Here is a 23,760-nt window from a genome sequence, read left to right on the forward strand (position 1 = left end):
TGCCCAAATTATTCGCTGTATGATTCCTTTCGCCTCAAAGGTGGTACTTGTGCATATGTCCGTTCTGATATTCCCTGTCAGAGACTTGGCAACTTGGAATCTCCTCTCTTTGATCTTCTCTGGCTTAAAATCTCTCTACCTCATTGTGTCAAATTCATCTGTTGTCTTTACCGTTCTCCCAACTCCACTAATCACTTGGAGCTCTTTTACTTCTTCTCTTTGCAACTTGACTTTCTCCAGTCCAACTTTCCTAACAGTGAAGTAATTTTCCTTGGTGATTTTAATGTTCACAACTCCAGCTGGCTTCCGTTTTCTAGTCACACTGACCCAGCAGGTCGAGATGCTGAGGCTTTTGCAATTACTAATGACCTAGCACAGATTGTTCATTTACCTACAAGAATAACGGACAATCCTAATCATACAGCCAATACGCTTGATCTTTTTCTCACAAACAACCCTTCTAAGTACACGGTCGAAGTGAGAGGTCCTTTAGGCACTTCAGATCACAACTTGGTGATTGTCTCTTCTCCAATGCAACCTTTATCTCATGGCTATTCCCAACCACGTGTTGTTTGGCATTACAAGAATGCAAAATGGGATGACCTGCGAGACTTCTTTTCTTCTTTTCCCTGGTCGGATTACTGTTTCAAAACTTCTGATGTCAACGTTTGCTCAGATCGTGTCAGTGAAATTATTCTTGCAGGAATGGAATCCCTTATCCCACACTCCACTTTAAAATCTCGTCCTTTATCTAAACCTTGGTTTTCCAATAAATGTGCTAAGGCTGTCCAAGAGAAGAACGGTGCATATCGTAATTGGCTTGTTTCTAATTCTTCAGTTTCATTTTCTGCCTACACCAAAGCTCGCAACAATTGTAAAGCAGTTATTAATCAGTCCAAACTAGAGTTTGAAAAGGCTAAGAGTAGAAAAATTGCTTCTTGCCCTAATGGTAGCCGAGCATTCTGGTCTCTTGCCAAAGCTATTGGCCGCAACTTTTGCTCATCTCTGCTCCCATCTCTCTCCAAACCAGATGGTTCTGTTGTCACTTCAGCCAAGGATAAAGCTGACCTGCTAGCATCTCATTTTTCTTCCAGCTCATGTATTAATGATCTTGGTAAAACACCTCCCACCATTCCCAACACACTCCATTCAATGCCTCCTGTGGTCTTCCATCAAAAGGATATCAGAAGGATTTTGATGAATCTTGATGCTAAGAAAGCTCCAGGTCCTGATGGTATTTCTCCACTTGTTCTCAAAGCCTGTGTTCCTGAACTTACTCCTATTCTTTGTCACCTTTTTTCACTCTCTTATTCCAAAGGTGTTTTTCCTTCTGCTTGGAAATTTGGGTATATCCAGCCAGTTCCTAAAAAGGGTGACAAATCCCTCCCACCCAATTATCGTCCCATTGCAATTACTTCTACTCTTTCTAAAGTAATGGAGAAATCAATTAACTGCCAACTCTTAAAACTACCTAGAAACCTTCCGTCTGATCAACGATCGCCAGTATGGATTCTGTCAGTGTCGATCCACTGGTGATATTCTGGTTTATGTTACCCATTTATGGACTAATTCAATGGAAAGGTTCGGTGAAACACAAGTAGTTGCTCTTGACATCTCAAAGGCTTTTGATCATGTTTGGCATAAAGGTCTTCTAAACAAGCTTCCATCTTATGGTTTGCCAACTGTTTTTAATAATTGGTTATCCAGTTTTCTCTCTGACACTCACTGAAGGTGATGGTAGATGGCAATCTGTCTTCTAACTTCTCCACTAATGCTGGTGCCCCCCAAGGTTCAGTTCTTTCACCCACTCTTTTCCTCTTGTATATTAATGACCTTCTTCCATTGACTGGAAATCCTATCCATAGTTTTGCCGATGATAGCACATTGCATTTTGGAATTTCACTTTCCATTTTGAGAAACCTTGCCCTGCTGAATCAGCTTCAACATCTCGAAAATCTGCTACCGATTCCTTAAATGCCAATCTTCAGGTAATTTTCCAGTGGGACAAAGACAACTTAGTTGATTTCAACCCTTCTAAAACTCAGTCTTGTCTTATATCTCGCAAAATGGATTCTTTTGCTCCTATGCTTATGTTTAGTGACACTCCGATTTCTCGGCAAAATGATATATCTCTTGGGGATTACCCTGACTTCTAATCTCTCTTGGCACAAGCACATTACAAATATTGCTTCCTCTGAATCTAACAAACTTGGTTTTCTCTTTCACTCTCTGCATTACCTTTCTTCCAAACAGCTGCTCACTCTGTATAAATCGCAAATCCGCCCTGCCATGGAATATTGTTCCCACATCTGTGGTGGTGCCCCCAAAACCTCTCTCAGGCTTCTTTATTCCATTCAGAAGAGGGCAGTTAGGTTAATTAATGATTCATCTCTAACAGAGTCTCTCCACTCGCTTTCTCATAGACATACTGTTTCTGCTGCATGCCTCTTCTACAGATACTTCCATGGGCACTGTTCTTCTGAATTGGCTTCTATAATTCCCGCTCTCTCTTTCAAAACAGTCCGAACACGTGCCGCCACCAGCCAACATCCATTTACTGTCCAACTTCAAACCCCACAGAACCAACTTTTCATCTTCCTCATTTATTTATTCAACTGCCATTTTCTGGAACAACCTTCCTTCATACGCATTTCCTGAAAATTACAATCTACAGAAGTTCCAGTCCAATGTCAACAAATATCTTCTTTCGTCTTCTCAACCTCCAACCCAAGCACGGTACTAAGTACTAAAGGTTCTAATGCCTCTCATGTTTGGGGTTCACATAAAAAAAAAAAAAAAAAAAAACCATAAAAAAAACTCTGGGCACCTCAACTTACTGTTATTATTATTATTATTATTTATTGTAAACGAATTCTCTTGATAAATAAAATTGTATTGTATTGTATTGTATTGTATTACTATTATTATTAGCCATATGGTACAAGGAAGCCTGAAGCTATGCTACACCAGCTGGAAAAAAAAATTTTCTGAATTATCCCGAGAGAGAGAGAGAGAGAGAGAGAGAGAGAGAGAGAGAGAGAGAGAGAGAGAGAGAAGTAGAAGGGAATCACCAAGAAAAAGAAGAATGATGATATCCAGCTCAAGACCCTGGGTGTGCCATGCCCATACTCACCAGATGTGAGCCCCCTGGGGTTTTTTTTCCAGTTGTGGTGCAGGCCTAGTCGCAAGTTTTTTTGCAGGCAAGGGGAGAATGCAGTGATAGTGTTTATGTGCTTAGTAAATGTTTGTTAGTATATATAAAGTAGTGTAAGTTATTTTTAACTTTGTATTCTTTCGGCCAATTACATTTGCTCTTCCACTCATTCCCATTCACTCACTCTTTCCCTCATGTTAGGTCACTCTTTCTTTCACTAAAACTGCCATTTATTTCCTTTTACCATAATTCCTAGTTCACTCAGTGCCCAACCTATTCATTCTGTCTTTCATTCTCATTCCTTCATTCTTCTTTCATTCTATATTGCATTCCCTTGCTACCAGCTTACTGATATTTTTCAGCTGATCTGCTTCCCTGGCTGCCTGTACATCGTCCTCCCCTACATAGTTACTTATTTGGTGTGGGGCCCCAGGTTCTTACACATAGCAGGGTAGTCCTGGGGAGTTTTGTCATGTCAGGTTTCTGTCAGGGCACAGAATATTGTTATCCTGACAGTTTTTAAGTCATCGTCTGGGCATGGTGGGAAACTAGGGCAATTTTAACTATTGATTATTGTTTAATTGCTTGGCGGCTGAATTGCCATTCTTTGGATTGTTCTGTACATTTCAAATGCTTTCTGTGCGAAAGATGTAAAGGCTTTATAATTTCCCTCTTCTATGATGAACAGATGTTCTTCTCCCCCCAATCTGTGCTATTAGCTCTGTTCTCGGGATGTCATATATTATACATTCATATAGAATATGTGACCAGTCTTCACTCTCACCACAGATGCAGTTTGGGTCATCAGTCAGCCCTAAGAAGGTTAGTTTTGCCTTTAGGGAGCCGTGACCTGCCAATATAAATGTTATAAAAAGTCCAGGGGAATACCACTTAGGTGGCTTTGGGCCAACCATTGACACCCGTGGCAGAAACCCTTTGGTAACCAGACCTCTGGTTTCCTGCTCCCACTTTGTTTGCCATAGCTCATGGAGCTTTTTGGCTATTCTTTTTTTTTTCATCATTGAAGGTGTTGGTTGTATCAAGGGCAATCCCCAGAAATTCTGTGGGTATGCCCTTTTTAAATCTATAATATAAGACTCTTTTGGCTACTTCCAGGTAAAGTTGGAGGGCTCCAGCCAGCAACTGTAGTGCAGGTGTGCTTACTGTGCGACATGCTCTGGTAATAGTGAGTAGTATTGTCCTTTATATCGATTCTAATTTCTTGTTCCTATTTCTTACTATGGTTGAGTGGGTGAACCACGCACTGGCTCCATAGGTTAACAGGTAAGAACATTGCACGGTATATGATTGCCAGGGTCTTTCTTTTGAGTCTCCAATCTGCTCGACTGATCCTGGCAATCACACCAGTATAATTTCTCACTTTCTTCACCAAGTAGATCAAATGGGGGTAAAAAGTTAATTTTGAATCAAAGACCACTCCAAGATATTTTAGTTCTGTTACCATTTTTATAGTGGTTGTGTTAATTTTGATTTGTGGACGTCTTCTTATGTCCAAATTTCCTTTTAGAAGTATTTGGTTTTTTCAGGTGATATTTTGAGCATGTGCATTTGTGCCCACTCCTGCAGCTGCAAAAGGGCAGCATTTGATCTTTGCACTACAACCACTCTCGTGTTACCTTTTATAAGGAAAATCATGTCATCTGCAAAGGCCAGGCTTCCGCGGGACCCAGAAATCCACAGCCAGAAATTCATCCAGAACAATGTTCCAGAAGAAAAGGCCAAGGTGATCCCTGTGGGTAGCCTTTATTCACAGGGCGTGTCAATTCCTGGAACCTTGTGCATACTGAGACACTTCTGTCTGTAAGGTAGCTGTTTATTACCTTATAGAGGTTTTGTGGAGCATTTGCCTGGTGGAGTCTCCTAAGGACACTAGGCCACCAGAGTGAATCAAATGCCCCAGCAAAGTCAATGGAGATTGCCAGCATATATTTTTCCTCTGTGTTTTTAACTGGTGGCAGTAGGTGGTGCATGGCATCCTCCGTAGAGTTGCCCTGCTTAAAACCGTACTGATTGTTGGAATGTAAACCTGCTTCTGTGTAATATTGGGCTAATCTGCTATATATTAGTCTTTCATATATTTTCCCTAGTACAGGGCGTAGGGTTATTGGTCTATATGATTTTGGATCAGTAGGGAGTTTTTCAGTGTTTTGGAGAATTAATCTTAACACTGCTTTTTTCCATATTTTTGGGAATATACTTTCTTTCAGTTATTATATAGTGCTATTAATTTGTCTTCAGTGGGAGGTAGGAAAATCTCTACAATCAAAATCAAATGCAGTACAGCATACAAATTTTACTTAATTTTAAAAATTTTTTTCAAAACCAGATAGAATATCTAATACCCTGTTAACCCGAGAATATGACCACTAGAAGATTTTTAATTTTGATGATGATATCATTAGAAGTGATTACGGGTTTGATCTTAGTATTAGTATTAGTATTAGTAACGGCCGTATGGTGCAAGAAAGCCTATGGCTTATGCTGCACCAGCCAAAAAAAAAAAAAAAAAAAAATCCGAACAAAACAATGATAAAAACAAAAAATAAATAAAATAAATAACTAAATAATAATAATTAATAAATAAAAAAAATAAAATAAAAAATAAATAAAAAGGAAATTAATCCTATCATCCTATGCGCTTCCCTTACCCGAAAGTACTATCCAGATGACCTTTGAATTTCCCCAAACTGTCGGCCTCTACCACCCATGAAGGCAACTTATTCCAGTAATTTATAACTCGCTGGCTAAAATAAAACTTCCTGCAGTCCAATCTAAACATTTCCCCCGTAACTTGAATTTATGTCCCCTAGTTCTAGCATCATTTATAATCTTGAAAATTTTGTCCTCATTCATTTTACTGATGCCTCTCAGAGCCTTAAACACCTCAATCAAATCTCCTCTAAGGTGTTTAGTTTCCAAACTCTGCAACCCACATATTCGAAGTCTTTCTTCATAAGGACGCCCTTTTGCCGATCTCACCAGGCGAGTTACCCTTTTTTGCACCCTTTCAAGAAGCTCGATGTCTTTCTTTAGGTGTGGTCTCCATACTTGAACACAGTATTCCAAGTGTGGTCTAACATAAGCCTTATATAATGGGATTATCACATCCCTATCTCTACTTGCAAAAGTTCGATAGATCATCGATAGGACACCATGGGCCTTCCTTGCAACCTGTTTACAATGCTCAGTGAATTTCATGTCTGACCGTATCGTAACACCCAAGTCCCTTTCCTCCAGTACTGGGTTTAGTTGAACTCCACCAAGTGAATAAGTTATTTTAGGATTACTGTTTCCCAGGTGTAATACCTTACACTTTGTTGGATTAAAGCACAGCTGCCATTTTTCTGACCATTCTTGAAGTCTATCTAGGTCTCTCTGAAGAAGCTCAGCTTGACAGTGATCATTAACTACTCTACCAATTTTAACATCATCTGCAAATTTAGATATCACGCCCTCTATCCCTTCATCAATGTCGTTTATGAAAATTAAAAACAACAGTGGTCCTAATACTGATCCTTGGGGAACCCCACTTCTTACATCAACCCAATCTGAGGAATAGCCATTTATCACAACCCTCTGCCTCCTGCCCTGAAGCCATCCTTCTATCCATCTAAGGATTTTCCCAGTGATTCCAACCTGTTCCAGCTTATAAAGCAACTGCTCATGTGGGACTGAGTCAAAAGCTTTGCTGAAATCTAAATAAACAATGTTGAAATTATTCCCTAAATCCAGCTCGTGAGTGACCCTTTCGAAATAGCTAACCAGATTTGTTAAACATGATTTTCCCTTTACAAAACCATGCTGAGTATCCTTGAGAATTTCAATTCGATCCAAATGATCCTGAATTCCACCCTTGATCATTGCCTCCATGATTTTCCCTACTACTGAAGTCAGACTGACAGGTCGATAATTTCCAACTTCACTTTTAGAGCCACCCTTATGGATGGGAGATACATTTGCACTTCTCCAATCCAAGGGAATCTCCCCAGAGTCTAGTGATGCTCGCATAATTAGCCTCAATGGTTCAATGCACTCGCTTGCCGCCTCTCTTAAGATTATAGGGTATATTCCATCAACTCCAGGAGCCTTACTGGTCTGTAGGCTCGAAAGTTTTTTCATTAAATAATCTTGCGAAATTTCAATATCATTAATTACATATTTTTTAACTTCGCTCCCACAATTTCCCATTGCCACAAAAGGCTTTTCATTTGTAAATATCGATGCAAAATAACTGTTGAGTTCATCTGCAACGGCAGCTGGTGTATTTATTACTATCTCCTTTCCCTTACGTAAAGGTCCGATCTGGTTTGTCCTGCTCTTCTTGGCATTTATATATGTGAAGAATTCTTTATCCCCCCCTCTTTGCTCTGTTTGCAAGTGATTTCTCATAAACTGCCTTTGCCTGTCGAACCTTTTCTGTGGCTCTATTACACATCACCTTGTAGCTGTTATAGGTTTCAGTACTTTTTATTGCTCTGTAACTTTTCCATGCCACCTTTTTCTGCTCAAGTAATGTGACAACTTCACTATTCATCCAACTTGGAACCCTTCTCGTGGAGTATTTTTTTAATGGTATATATGCATTCAAGGCATCTGTGATTAATGTTTTAAAAGCGTACCACAGTTCAATTGTATTCATTCTCTGCGCGATATCTACCCAGTTAATAGAGGCCATGTAGTACCTTAAGGCATCGTAATTTCCTTTTCTGAAATTAAAACCCATTCCTTTGCCTTTTACTTCTGCTACCTCTCTCGTCATCATCCACCGTAGAACTCCGTGATCACTTCCTGCTACTGGTTCCTCTACTGTCAGCCCTGTTATGTCATCTGATTCATGTGTGATGATGAGGTCTAGGATATTCTTTTCTCTAGTACTTTCCCTGACATGTTGATACAAATAACAGTCATCTAGTTGATTTAAAAATTTTGTTCCCCATGTCGAGTTTCCTTCCCATTTACTCCAATCAATTAGAGGCAAATTGAAATCACCCATAATAAGGCATTGACGCTTACTTGCCCATTCCATTTGCATGTAGAGGCTTTTGTCATAATCTTCACAATCACCTGGTCTGTAGATTACTCCTACTCGCATTGTACCTTTGTTTCCAACTATCTCACACCATACAGACTCTATACTAGCATGTGAAATGTCTGAATCCGGGAAAGCTATCGTCGCACTCAGGCTGCTTCTGATAAGAAGCATTACCCCACCACCCCTTCTATCTACTCTATCCTTCCTAAATACATTATACAAGCCGTACTGAAACTCATCATCCCCAATTTCCGGGTGGCACCACGTCTCTGTAAGCCCTATTATGTCCGCGTTACTTGTTTTAACCAGCAATTCGAATTCGCTCATTTTATTGACGACACTTCTAACGTTACTGTATAAACAATTAAGATTTACTGTTCTTGTATATTTAACAACCCTAACACAACCCTTGAAGTTTTTTAGGCTCTCTTCCCTGATATTAGCTACCCGCTCACGTGAAACGTCTTTGGCCCGAGAACATCTAGATAATACGTCCAGTTGGGGTAACAGATAAGAACTCTTAAGGTATGTGCAAGAGTTACATTGACCAATATTATCAGATAAACGCGTGTCAGTATTACCCACATCCCCCCTAACTAGCAGTTTCCCTGAGCCTTTAAGGTATCCTCAATAATACTGGCAAAAACTTTTGCACCACCCTTGTTTAAGTGTATCCCGTCTCTACAAAACAAATTCCTTCTACCTACAAGTGTGGGCCATGCTGATAGAAATTTACCCCCTAAAGCCTTGCAGATTCCTTCAAGTCTTGAGTTAATCCACAAGGCTCTTAACATATGTTGTTGTTGTTATTTGGTTTTTAGGAGCATTAGCAACTAAGGCCATATTGCTCCGGGATATGCGGTGGTCATTCCCTGACCTTTCCGCATCCTCCGTATTTGGTGGTGACGGGCTCGAACCCCGGTCTAATCAAGAAGCGTGTGCTACGCACTGCTGCTCCTTCCCACCTGGCTACGGAGGCGCCTCTTAACATATAATCCCTCCTATCGTGTCTGGGCAGAATTGCAGAAACAGACATTATGGCCTAGCTCGCGACATTTCCTCAGCATGGTCCTGTATTTTTCCAACAAATCGTCAGATCGTGTACGTTTAATATCGTTTGTCCCCACATGAATAATAATATTTTCTTTACCCCCTTTAAAATCTGACAGTCTGTTGGTGACATCATCAATAGTTGCTCCCGGCAGACATACCCTGGTTCTGCTCCACCTATCTTTATTACAAAAAATATTCCCCATCTTGTAAGGATGAAGAGCTTAGGCCCACTATTTTTTTTTAGTGCAATGTATGCTACTAGCAATAGATTGCACTACATTACTGTCTTTTTAAAATTTCGAATCTAGTGACCAGGGAGGATGGGAGGAGAGGATCTCAACTCCGATATGTCATTTTTCAGAAAAACTGTGTTTATATTCCAGACTACATAGGGTCAGGGAGTTCACAAGATAGACTCTAGAATATTATCATATATCATGCTATCACATGGATTTGAGTATGTGTGAGTAACTCTATACTTTCACACTGATTATCATACCTAAAATCAAGTTTAATATAGTAATAATTTAGACCTCACAATTTTGGTTATTTGACCTGTGCTTGACTGATGACTTCATTCTAAGGTTTAATTTATGCTATTTCCTGATTTTTTTAATATATTTATAAAAATTAAACTGTTGCCATTTCAAAAATCTCACACAATTAGTTATAAACTCCTCTGACTCATGTGCCACAGTATAAACAGAACATAAATAATGATGTCTCTCTTTTTATCTTTAGGTAGATAAGTTACCTAAATGTTTATAAACTAATATTTTTCTTTTATAATAAAAAAAAAGTCACTACTTACACCTTTCTAGCCCATCAATATTTTGGGTATACATTCGAAGCAGCTTGCCTTTCTCATGAAGAAGTCTTACAAAATAATGAACAATATTAGGCTTAAAATTTCCTGGATATATCTCTTTAGCCAAAGCAAAAAATGGACGGTGATCTGTATAAAAGTAGTCTATATCAAAAATAGCTTCGGGATAAGGAAGATTATACTTTTGAAGATTATCATAAAGTCCTGTACCGGGAGTCCTATCATAAAATAAAAGTATTATATTACAGAATTTTAATATTCTTATTAAGTAATATTAAAAACAGATGTTTTTAAATGATTTTCATATAGGATACATATAGAAAAGTGTATAAATGCTAAATAATGTGTGGAAAAAGGGAAAAAAAATTTTGAAAAAGAACAATTTTAGAGAAAATATTATATTAATATAAATTTTTAAAAATTTATATTTAAAACAGTTACCATGATTCTGAGAACACTAACCTGAGATGTGGACACGTGTATATGTATAGTGTATATGAAAAAAATGTATAGTGCAGCATATACATATATGCCACCCTATGCATAGGAATGTCTGTTCAACTCTACCTTGTGTTTCTGTGAAGAACAGAATCAACTATAAAAGAACCAAAAATGTGATTGGTATAGGTTTGTGTGAGTAATGTATATGTTTTATTGTTATGTTCTGGCTGCTTGGCTACCCAGAAGTATCAGTTACCTGGAGAGATGATTCTGGGTAGTTGTCCACACCACGGGAAGGAGGGCCAGTCCCAGCAGAGCACATACTGTCTCAAAAGAGACTCTGAGTCATCTAGTGCTGCCAGGTGGGCCAGGATTCTCTGGACCCTTTCTAGTGTGGGGGGAAGGAACAGTGGTGGTGGTTATGAAAGAAAAAAAAAATAATAATAATAAATATTTAAAAATAAATAAAAAGTCAGTAAAGCCAGTAGTGCTGGTTAAAAAAAAAAAAAAAGAGGTGCTGGTTACATATAAAAAAAAAAAAAAAAAGACATTGTCACTATTTGGGATGTGGTGAAGTTTGTTACTATAGTGGTGATGGTTAAGAATAATAATAAAAAAGTAGTCTTTTATAAGTATTCTTTTCTCGACATCCAGGATAATTCAGAAGTCGAACTGATGTCTTTTAGGATTATTGAAATAACAATTTTTGCATACACTAACCACAGAAGAAAATATAGCTAATTTTTATACAGTTATGCTTAATTCCTGAGCAGCCCAACACTAAACAAAAATCTCTGCCTGTCCTCTGAAAGTACATGTTTTGTCATCCAAGATAGCAGAGAGGCAAATTGTCCCACTCAAAAAGGTGCATATGGTGAACAATTTTGGTTTGTTAGTTCAGCATTGATTCTCTTTCTGCGAACAAAGACCTCGGAGGCAAAGTTCTGATGAGCTGAAAGATGGTTTTTATTCTGTAGAAGCAACTCCTCCCACCCTGGAGAGAGAGAGAGAGAGAACTGGAATGTCAATTCGAAGCTTCACTCTTAAGATCCATTTATTTGTACACATAATTATTACACATATATATATACAATACTTAAAAAAAAGATACATATACAATTTTATATACATTAACATTCTCATTACACATATATAAGACATTATATTATATTTGACCTCCTGGTGCACTGCGTACGTGTATCCCAGAGTCAAGGGTGGCTCCTAGGCAAAAGCCCATCTCCAACTAGTTCATCTGTTTTGACATAGAACCTCAACAATTCTAGGCTAAAAACATGTGCGGTATTTTACCACCGCCAATATAAGACAGCTGCTGCCCGGTGCCCTTTTCTAGGCCCGGGTTTACGTTATATATTTGTGCCAAATGCACAAGTCCTGCACCCACCAGATGTAGTGCAATACCAGTGGGTGTTGACAAATGAATTACTAGTGGAGAACTTCAACAAATTATACTCACTACCACCGAGAAACAGTAATTATTATATTACACAGATATATACAGTGGTGAGCTATAGTGGGCTCGTGAGAGCCCATTGTTATTTTTTTTGAAAATTTGTGAGCCCATTGTTGAGACAATCATTTATTTTACAAATGAAATTCTGAATGCAATTATTGAGTATATAGAGCCGAAACTACGGTGGGGCGAGGCGGGCCCCATTCCCAGCATTTTAATGGCGCAATCGATCGGTTATGTATTTTAAAATTGCTTCATTTTTGATTTAATTACAGTTGGACTTCTGTTTAACGAACTTCTTTATAGCGAATTTTTTTGATTCCCCCTTGGTAATTACATTTAAAATAGTTTCCGGTGAATGAAGAAAATTTCCATGTAACAAATGGGTTAGGAGAGGCAACTTTGTATGCATTGTTCTTACCTCTGGCCTTTAGGCAATGTAGGTAATTAGAAAGTGCGAGTTAAGGGTGAAAGGGATTACCATTTCACAGTGTTAGTGGTGTCCATAAAACCTCTGCAGTCACACACCGAGAAGTTGTGCTAGTCAATATGCTTTCCATAGCCAGTCAGAGGATTAAGAAGCTTCTCGACATGGATTATAGCCTCTGGTCAACCTGTGTTGTGGTTCCCCTTTACTCCTACAAGAAGTCATATGTTTTTCGGAGAAGTGAGTGAACCTTGCCTTCCAGTAAATGTCTCCTGTCTATGTTTTATAACTATTATAAGTATTTTATAAGTATTTCTGTGAAGAACAGAATCAACTATAAAAGGACCAAAAATGTGATTGGTATAGGTTTGTATGAGTAATGTGTATGTTTTGTTGTTATGTTCTGGCTGCTTGGCTACCCAGAAGTATCAGTCACCTGGAGAGATGATTCTGGGTGGTTGTCCACACAACGGGAAGGTGGGCCAGTCCCAGCAGAGCAAATACTGTCTCAAAAGAGACTCTGAATCATTTTTAAATATGGTCACAGTAGCAAAATATTCGTGTGATTCCGACATTTTGCACTGGTTTTTTTTTTTTTTTTTTTGTTATTTGGTTTTTAGTAGCATTAGGAACTAAGGCCATATTGCTCCGGGGATATGCGGTGATCATTCCCTGACCTTTCCGCATCCTCCGTATTTGGTGGTCACGGGCTCGAACCCCAGTCTAATCAAGAAGCGTGTGCTACGCACTGCCACTCCTGCCCACCTGGTTTTGCACTGTATTCAAAGAACTAGTGAGAGTAGCAATGTAGGGGGGACTGAGGCAACTAAGATATTATATAAACTTTACGAAGAGGAAATGTTGGCAGATTTTGAAACTTCATCAAGGCTTTCACTGTGCAGAAAATGTTCTAAAATATAACGGCATACAGGCAATAATTAAAAAAAAAAAACTATCACCAATCTCCAAAAAACCAGCGCGAATTAAAGATGATTGCTAAAGAACTTGATGAGGAAACTATAAAGATCGGTCATGTGTTCGGGCCACAATAGGCAGCTTGTAGCTTACTGATGGCAATTGAGGGTTGGAGGAATTATCCCGCTTTGTGCAAACATTTTGAATCAGAAAGTTAATTAAATATTCTGGATTATTAAACTGACTTTTCAATCTGGAATTTCTTAACAATTTAGCACTAATGATCAACATCCTGCAGGAGCTCTCTTACCTTAATTAGAAGCTTTACAAAATCGCAGTATCATTATAGTAAAAGCAGATAAATTAATTATTCTAATTATCAATGCTATCGCTAATTTCAAAAATTCTGAAGGAAATTATGAAGCTAAAATTGAGAGCATGTTGAAGTTGAAAGAATTTGAAGGAATCGAAAGTAAGAACATATTTAAAAAATTACCTCGTGACACATTATTAAGAATAAGTTATTAATGCAACAGAGTAATTTTAAATTAAATAAAGAAAATAATGATACTATTGACAATGAGGAATTGAAAGAAATTTTAAACATATGCTACCTGGACTCATGGAATATGAAAGAACTTTCGTCTCCGTGGCAAGATGGAAAAACGAATAAGAAATTTAAGTTTTCTGATAAAATATTTCTGATTGCAGTCATACTTACTTCAGGAAGTATGATTGTGACGTTATACTATTAAAAAAATCTAAACAGTTAGAACTCGAGGTACTATCGTATCCAGGTATCATTGTAAAGAGGGGAGGGTGGCATGATGACCAAGCTGACTCGAGATATCATACCAGTCACGAAAAATGCGTCAGACTAGTAGTGTGAACTAGTAGTGTGTCTGCTTGGCACAGACTAGTAGCGTGAACGTGGGAAGTGCCTCGAGCGGAAGCCTGCCGTGGATGACGTCACTGAAGTGACGTCATCCACAGCAGGAATCCCCAAGCATGTTTCACATCAAAAAGTCAGCAAAACTGCAAGCCCATTGTTAAAATATTCACAGCTCACTACTGGATATATATAATACTTTTTTTAAATATGCTCAGAGTCTCTGAATTCCTGAGAAAAATTTTTTGGTGACCACACCGAGAAGTCGTGTGGATTCACCGCCTCCACATCAGCCCAGAGACCATAAATTTTATTAGATGCTGGTTTTGTTATTTTACTTGACTCTTTAGACATTATTTCTCCTAAAGCCCTTCTTATCAATGTCACATACACCTCCGAAGCATGTAATGATCCTCCGACGTTCAAACCATCTATAAAAGAAATCCCTTGATCCTTCCTACTAACAGACATTAACTATTTTATCCCCTGTACCGCTTGGGGAATCAAGAACTACATAGCCCTCACTGTTCCTGGCTGTGCTAGCTCGAGCTTCTTTAACAAGAGACTGGCGGTTCTTATCTTCTTCATCATTCAAAGTCTTATTTTTATCCAATTTTGTTCCATCAAGTTTAGTTTTGTCTTTTTCCCCTTTTGTAACAGTTTTAGGGGTCTTTTATTTTCTTTTACCTTTATGCTTTCTGGTGTCTGAAAAGATTCTTTGTTAGGAGACACCTGTTTTGTTGCAAAATCAACAGAATATGCTTCAAATTCCTGAGACCAAGTAATATCTCGGTCTTCTTCTACATTATGTTAATTAGACAAGTAATTTAGACAAAAACAACCAATTAATTTTTACAGTTTAACAATATATGTCTATATAGACACTTTACCACACCCAGGATGAAATCTGCATAAGAGTTGAAGAATTCATTAAGGTTGGTTAGCATTAGTAGAGGCATATGATGCAAGAAAGCAAGCTTATGCAGCATCGGCAAAAAAAAAACTTCCACTTCACCCCTCCGTTCGTTCGAAATACTTGTCCAGCTGAGCCTTAAATTTATTTAGGCTATCAACTTCCACAACAAAGGATGGAAGTCAGTTCCACCAACCAACTACCCGCTAGCTAAAGGCAAATTTCCGCACATCTATCCTACATCTGTCTTTCCTCAATTTGAATTTATGCCCTCTCAGGTGATTATTCTGAGCAAGAGGCAGAATCCCATCAGAATTGAGCATGCTCAAACCATTCAAGGCTTTATACACCTCTATCAGATCATCTCGCCGGTGCCTAGTCTCCAGACACTGTAATTTGCAAACCTTAAGCCTTTCTTCATAAGAGCAACCCTTTGTTCCATTCACTAATCTTGTTGCCCTTCTCTGTACTCGTTCCAGCAGCTCTACATCCTTCTTAAAATGAGGCCTCCAGACCTATATACAGTACTCAAGGTGTGGCCTGACCATTGCCTTATACAAGGGAATAATCACCTCCTTATCCCCGCTAGAAATATTCCCGTATATCATTGATAAGACACCATGAGCTACTCTTGCAGCCCGTCTGCACTGCTCAGAGAACTTCATATCTGCCTACACAATTACAAACAGGTCCTTTTCATTGTCTACCACTGTCAGTGTAGTACAACAGAGTTGATACGTTGCTCTGGGGTTGCTGTTTCCCATAAGTAGTACTTTACATTTCTCAAGGTTTAACTTCATTTGCCACCTCTCAGCCCATCTGCTCAACATTTCCAGATCCTGTTGCAGCAGCATAGTGTCAGTAGTGTCCTTAACAACCCGGCCAACCTTTGTACTGTCTGCAAACTTGGACATTAAGCTTGATATACCATCATCAATATTATTTATTAATACAGAAAACAATAATGGACCCAACACTGAACCCTGAGGGACTCCACTAATAACATTAGTCCACGATGAGCAGTGTCCATTGATTACCACTGTCTGTCTTCTCCCCCTCAACCACCCCTTTATCCATAGCAGCAATTTGCCTCCAATGCCACACTGCTCCAATTTGTGCAGCAGTCTTCCATGTGCAATAGTATCAAAAGCCTTTCTAAGATCCAAGTATATAAAATATCAAAGTTATTCCCTACATCCAGTTCTTTTGTGACTGCATCATAGTATCCAATCAAATTGGTCAGGCAAAACTTCCCCTTAACAAAATCATGCTGTGCCCGAGCTATAACTGAAGTCTTGTCTAGATGATCCTGCAGTGCTTCTTTAACCAGTGCCTCCATTAATTTTCCTGGAACAGAAGTTAAACTCACAGGTCTATAATTACTTGTGTCAGCCTTTGATCCTCCTTTGTGAATTGGGGTCACATTTGCACATCTCCAGTCTATGGGTACCTCCCCTGAGTCCAAGAAAGCTCTCATAATTATGGCTAAGGGTTTGCTTACTTCCTTTTATATAACTGGAAAAATCCCATCCACCCCAGGTGCCTTTCTTGTGTTTATCTTCAACAATTTCTCCTCCACTTTACTCTCAGTTATTACAATATTATCTAGCTTACTGCCAGAGTTGAATACACCTCTGGCATTCCCCTCGCTGAATAACTCCTCATGTGTGAATGTCGATGCAAAATATTCATTTAGTTTGTTAGCTACCTGAGCAGGATTATCAACAGTTGAACCACTGATATCAAGTGGACCAATCTGATTCATCTCCTTCCTTCTAGTGTTTACATTAGTAAAGAACTCCTTGCTGTTTTTCTTTGCATCCCTTTCCAAAGATTTCTTGTAATCTGCCTTCGCCTGCCTAACCTCCTTTGTAACTTGGTTACAGATCAATTTATATCTATCATAGGCTTCTGTGTCACGTGTTTATTTATATGTATCCCATGCATTTTTCTTCTCTGCCGTATGTCTCATTAGTTCATCTGACATCGACTTGGGCCTAAACCTTGAACAATATTTCTTAGTTGGTATGTAAAGCCTAGTATCTTCCAAGATAAGTTCTTTGAATGTTTCCCATTTTGAATTTGCTGTTGGTAACATCATCAGTTGGTCCCACTGTATAGAATTTAAATACTGTCTCAGACCATCATAGTCACCTTTACAAAAGCAATAACCCTTCTCTTTACCCCTGATGGTAGTTACTTCTTTGAGTAAATCCCACTTCAGCACACTGTGATCACTGCCACCCAGTGGTTCCTCTATCTGCAGATTCTTAATGCATGAAGAATCACTACTGATAATCAAATCAAGAGTATTACTCCCTCTAGTTACCTCCCGAATATGCTGATGTAGAAAACAATCATCCAATAAATCCACAAAAGCCTTGCTAGTGTGTGAGTGACCAACCCACAAATTCCAGTCAATATCTGGGAAATTAAAATCCCCCATTATAAGACTCTCTAATTTACTGGCCCATTCTATTTCCCTGTACAGTTTCTTATTATACTCATCACAGTCATTAGGCCTATAGCACACTCCTACAATTTTGATTTCCCAATGGTTATGTCACACCAAACTGACTCGACACTGCACTGTCCAGCGTTGTAGACTGGCTTCACTTCCTTGGATTTTATGTGTTTCTTAACTAGTCGCATAACCCCTCCTCCCTTCCTCTCCTGTCTATCCTTTCTGTAGATGTACTCCCCAAATTCCAGTTCTGCATTCCTTATATCTGTGTGACACCACGTCTCTGATATCCCAACAATATCCGCCTTTGATGCTTTGAGCAATACCTCAAATTCATCAAATTTATTTACCAAATTCCTAGCATTGGTTCCAAATTCCCTAGCATACGCCAACTGCTTATGTACCAACATAAGCCAACTGTTCCCCACACTTTAATGGGCTAAGGCAATATTCACCCAATGACAGGGTTCAGGGTAGTGCTGTCCAAACTTTTTGACTCTGACACACATTGCAAAAAAAAAAAATAATAATAAAAATAAATAATAATTACACACCCCACCCTTTACATTCTTTAAGTTAATGGTACACAACTTCCTTTGTTTCAGTCTAAAAAAAAAAAAAGAATAAGACACAAGAAAAACGAGTACCAAAGCTTAACCAAGGCCATGTGAAAGCTTATTAGCTTTCAGTTGGCCTTGGTTGTGAAAGCTTATTAGCTTTCAGTTGGCGTTGGTTGTTAAAGCTATTAGCTTCTGGAGTGAAAAAACATGTCCAGAGATCTCCAGGTTTGTTCCGGTAAAGAACCACCTGCTGCCTAAAGACAAATTATCGCACATTTACTCTGCAACCATTCTTCCTCAATTTCAATTCTGCATCTCTTCCATCAACATTGAGTCTGCTCAATCAGACAACCTTGTATGTGCCTACTCTCTAGACAGTGCAATTTGTAGATTTGAGCATTTTTTGGTAAGGGCACCCCTTTGTTCCCCTCAACGATATTGTTGCCCTCCTTTTGTACTTGTTCCCAGGGCACTACATCCTTCCAAAATGAGGCCTACAGAGTTGTATTCAGTACTCAAGATGTAAACTGACCATTGCTTTATACAATGGGATAATTACCTCCTTCCCCTTACCAGAAAAATTCCTGTATATCATTGACAATACGCCATGAGCTGTGCAGGAAGCCTGTGTGCACTACTCAGAGAACTCATATCTGACCATACAATTACATAGACTAATACATTAACACACTGAATAATAGATTAACAATGGCTGCAGGCAGAGGTGAAAGTGATTCTTCCACTGCTGACAGCCATCACGGAACAAGTATGGCTAAATAAGAGTAAGAACAGGAGTGTGTATAAACTGAAAGGACAGAATTTATGGGATACCTGGTTCCTTGGTATGCACAGCTGTCACCCCCCCCACTAGTGGATGAACCCATCGCTTGACAGGTACAGTAGACTGTCGAAATAACAGCACACTGAGATCGAATGTGTACATACAGTGCAGGTATCTTGCAGTACCAAAAAAGGGAAAATGGCAAGTCTTGTGATTACTGTATTTATTTACGTTCGCCATTTTCAAAGTGAATTCTGTACTGATATCAGGGATTGTTTGTTTTGTTTGTTATTTGGTTTTTAGGAGCATTAGCAACTAAGGCCATATTGCTCCGGGATATGCGGTGGTCATTCCTGACCTTTCCGCATCCTCCGTATTTGGTGGTGACGGACTCAAACCCCGGTCTAATCAAGGAGCGTGTGCTACTCCTTCCCAATATCAGGGATTATACTACTGTTTTACATTTATTTTAAATTAAAAACTTGATATAATCCAAACTATTACATAGGGTCTCCCGGAATATTAATTCATATACCCATGTGTATTGTGTCTTCTGCTTGATTTGCTTGCTTTGCTGGACGAAAAACCACAGTTACCAGGGGGGAAAACCTTGCTATTGATGCCTGAGACCCACTAACTCAGCCACAGAGTTAAAAAAGCCTGTAAAAGTTCCTCGTGTCATCGATGGGATTCAAACCTAGGCCTTTTCCACCCAGTTTGTGTGGGGAGGACAGTGAAGATACCACTGTGCTACCGCGCAGACTAAACTTGATATGATAAAGAAAATAAAATGGGGCATAAGCAGAATTAACATTGGATCATCAACATGTATATGTTTTTTTTTTATGTGCAGTTAATAAAATTGCATTCTTAGTCTCTCTGTTTCTTATTTGGCCTCTATTTCTGCATTAAATACATTAAAAATAAAACTTTCTAGGTAACGGAAAAATCGAAATAACAGAACCTTGAATCCCCAAAGGTGCCATTATTACGAAAGTCTACTGTATATAGGATCACTGCATTCATGAAGACAGTAATTTGATGTCAATATGGATAAATGTTGTGAGTTAACCGACTTTGAAAGAGGGATGAGATAGTGGATGCCCAATGCAAGATTCACTCTATCGCGGAGGTGGTACAGAAACTCACTATCCCCATTCGATAGTATAAAGAGTGTATCAGGAACATGCCATTTCCAGAATAACATCTCATCATGGACAGCGCTGTGGGGGGGAGAAAGGTGGTGGATGAATGTGGCCACCAACATCTGTCTTGCATTGTTTCACCCAACTGGAGAGTGACAGTGGCACAAACACCACAGATTTCAACGAGAGAGGTGCCAGAAACTTCTCCACCGAGATCATCAGGTGATCATTAGCCACAATAGGTTATGGGAGCTGCCGACCCGCTAGACTCCCATTGCTAACAACACAACACAGGAATCTACGCATCAATTGGGCAAAAGGACATTGGCACTGGACTTTGGATGATTGGAGACGGGTTGCCTGGTCCGACGAGTCCTGTTTCCAGTTATTTCGAGTGGATGGGAGGGTGCATATCTGGCAGATATGCACCCCACGAGGTTATGCACCCATCATGTCAACAAGAAACTGTTCGGGCAGGTGGACGGTCGGTAATGGTCTGGAGCATGTTCAACTGGCACATGTTGGGACCTCTGGCACATCTAGATGTATTTCTGAATGGTCCAGGTTACAGACCATCTTGCAGACCATCTACATCCCTTCATGGTCATCATGCATCCACAGGGCATGGACTCTTCCAGCAGGACAATGTGCCTCCTCACAGAGTTATGGTGACTAGAACATGGTCCGAAGAGTGTTCCACAGATTTTACCACCATAAATGGCCTCTCCGTTCAACGGACATGAACCCTGTGGAGCATCTTTGGGATGCCGTGGAAAGGTCGGTTCGAGCTTTGGATCCTCCACCCAGGAATGCAATGGAATTATGGACAGCAATGCAGCAAGCATGGATGGAAATACCTGTGGAACACTTTTGTGAACTATTGGACTCGATGCCTCACTGTGTGACTGCCCTCATCTGGACAAAAGGTGGGCCTACCTGTTACTAGGTAGGTATCCCATGGTTTCTGTCCACTCAGCGTACTTGCATGTACACCAATGCTAGAGATATAGTAAATAAATTCGATTAATTTTAATTGCTGGTCAAGATATCAAAGGTGAGGGATACAAAGGGGTGCTCTCACCAAGAAAGGCTTAAGTTCTGCAAATTGCAGCATCTGAAGACTAACCACCTGCGAGGTGATCTTACATTATACACCAAGGTGTATAAAGCTTTGAGAAGAATCCAATCAGCAGTGAGCAAGCTCAATGCTGATTGGATTCTTCCTCTTGCTCAGATTACTCACTTGAGGAGACAAATTCAAATTGAGGAAAGACAGTTGCAGAATAGATGCATGGAAATTTGCATTTAGCCAGCAAGTGGTTGATTGCCGGATCAAACTTTCATCTGCAATTGTGGAGATTAATAGCTTACGTAAATTCAGGGAAGAACTGACAAACTTTTCAAGCAAATGAAAAGTCTGCTTTTCATTTGCAAATGAATATGCACTTTTTTTTCATTTCACTATTACTAGAGCATGTTGCACGGTTAGCATAACTGTGCTACAGGTGCTGGCCAGAGCTCTCCCACTTTACCTGGAAGTAACCAAAAGAGGCTTGTATTATAGACTTAAAAAGGGCATTCCCACAGATTTTCTGGAGATAACTCTTAACACAACCAACATCATCGAGGCTGAAAGAAAAAGAATAGCCACAAAGCTCCATGAGCTATGGCAAACAAATTGGGAGCAGGAAACCAGAGGTCTGGTTACCAAAGGGTTTCTACCATGGGTGCAATGGTTAGCCCAAAGCCATCTAAGTGGTATGCCCCCGGACGTTTTACAACATTTATATTGACAGATCATGGCTCCCTAAAGGCAAAATTAACCTCCATCATTGACTGATGACCCAAACTACACCTGTGGTGAGAGTGAAGACTGGGCACACATTCTATATGAATGTATAATTTACGACATCTCCAGAATACAGCTAATAGCACAGATCGGCCCCCTTCCCAGGGGGGGGAAGAACATCTATTCATCACAGAAGAGGAAAATTATAAAGCCTTTACAATCTTCACATAGAAAGTATTCGAAACGAGCAGAACTATCCAAAGAAGGGCAATCCGCCCCCCCCCCCCAGCGATTAAAGAATAATCAATAGTTAAAACTGCCCACGTCTTCCGCCACGCCCAGATGATGACTTAAAAACTGTCAGGATACAGTACTCTGTTCCCTGACATAACAAACCCAGATCAAACTGGTTGGCCGTCAGGATTATCCTGCCAAGTGTAGGAACCTGGGGCCCCACACCAAATAACCATGTAGTAGAGGGAGATGTAGAGGCAGCTAAAGAAGCAGATTAGCTGAAAAATATAAGTAAGCTAAGCTAGTAGCAAGGGGATGTAATGTAGAATGAAAGAAGAATGAATGGGCTAGGCACTGAGTGAAAGAGCGAGTGAATGAATGTTGTGAGTGCAGGTCTAGCCGCAAAAACTTGCGGCAGGACCTGCACACAACTGAAGAATAGCAGTAAGTTGAAGTGCCCAGAGAGTGCAGTGCAGAAAGTAAAAGAATGAATGCAAGCATAAGTGTGTGAGAGAAAGAACACACACCCATAAATAGTAGTAGTAGTAGTAAATGCTACAGTTAAGTGCACACTAACCCTAATTGTAATCTTTTATATTCTTACTTATTTAATTTAATTACAGTATTTAAAATTACACCACACACCATTGCATCCCCCCATGGTATGTGCAAAAGAAAAAAAAAAAGAGAGATCAATGAGTAAGTGAGGGGAAAAAAAATATATGTACAGAGTTGTTAAAGTTAAAGTATCCCTATTTAGAGGGCTCTGGAGTGAGTTCTAAGGCTTATACTGAAGAGAAATTTGGACAACAGGTACAATAAAGAATGCACTTGCCATATAATGGAAAAAAAAAAATTAGTTACAAAATCTGTCACTATATGGCACTGTGACAATACAAATCACTTGAACATCACTACAATTGTTCAATGTATCCTCAATTTTGGTCAACAACAATTTCCATTTGAAGAACAGCATTTTCTACAGCAGAACATAACATGTCAAATGGAATAGCCAGCACACGACGTCTAATGCTGTCCTTCAGATCTGCCAGAGTTTGACATCCTTCCCGATAACACCTGGTTCTTCAAAAAACCCCACAACTAGAAGTCGCATGGGGTGAGGTCTGGTGATCGGGTTGGCCAAGATGTTTGGAAACAACAGCTGATGACCCGTTCGTCTGTAAAGTTTTGCCTTAGTAATCTTTGGACACAACGGCAGATGTGGGGTGGTGCACCATCTTGCATGAATATGGTATCCTGAAGGCACTCACGTTATTGCAAAATTTGCCAACATTTTTATAATATCTCTCTCCAGTGACAGAACAGGTGTGGGGTCCAGTCGGTGTTACCTGTTCAAAAAAATATAGCCTGATCATGAATGTGGCTGTAAATCCACACCACACTGTCACCTCTGGAGAATGCAACGGGACCTCTTGGATAACTCAAGGGTTTTCTGTTGCCCCCAAATGCAACAGTTGTGCATATTCACTTGTCCATTTAAGCAGAAGTGGACTTCACCACTCCAAAGAATTTTCCGTGGTCAAGTGATATCCACTGTCATTCGTGTCAGAAACTAAAGTGCATATGTGAAACGAATATCTGCATCACCATGCTTTACCTGCTGTAGCATATGCATCTTGTAAGG

General features: G+C 39.5%; 1 protein-coding gene across 2 annotated transcripts in view; it reads right to left on the reverse strand.

Annotated features, from left to right (window-relative positions):
* The window catches only part of LOC150077310 (NAD-dependent protein deacetylase sirtuin-3-like), a 193,772-nt gene that overhangs the window by 114,438 nt on the left and 55,574 nt on the right, over window positions 1–23,760 (reverse strand). For both annotated transcript variants that reach the window (XM_090386290.1, XM_090386289.1), the window contains exon 4: window positions 10,072–10,304. In XM_090386290.1, coding sequence (XP_090242416.1) covers window positions 10,072–10,304 — 233 coding nt within the window. The remainder of the gene's footprint in view (window positions 1–10,071; window positions 10,305–23,760) is intronic.

This window comes from Mastigoproctus giganteus, chromosome 12 (genome assembly GCF_048544385.1).
Source record: "Mastigoproctus giganteus isolate SK-2022 chromosome 12, ASM4854438v1, whole genome shotgun sequence".
NCBI lineage: Eukaryota > Metazoa > Arthropoda > Arachnida > Uropygi > Thelyphonidae > Mastigoproctus > Mastigoproctus giganteus.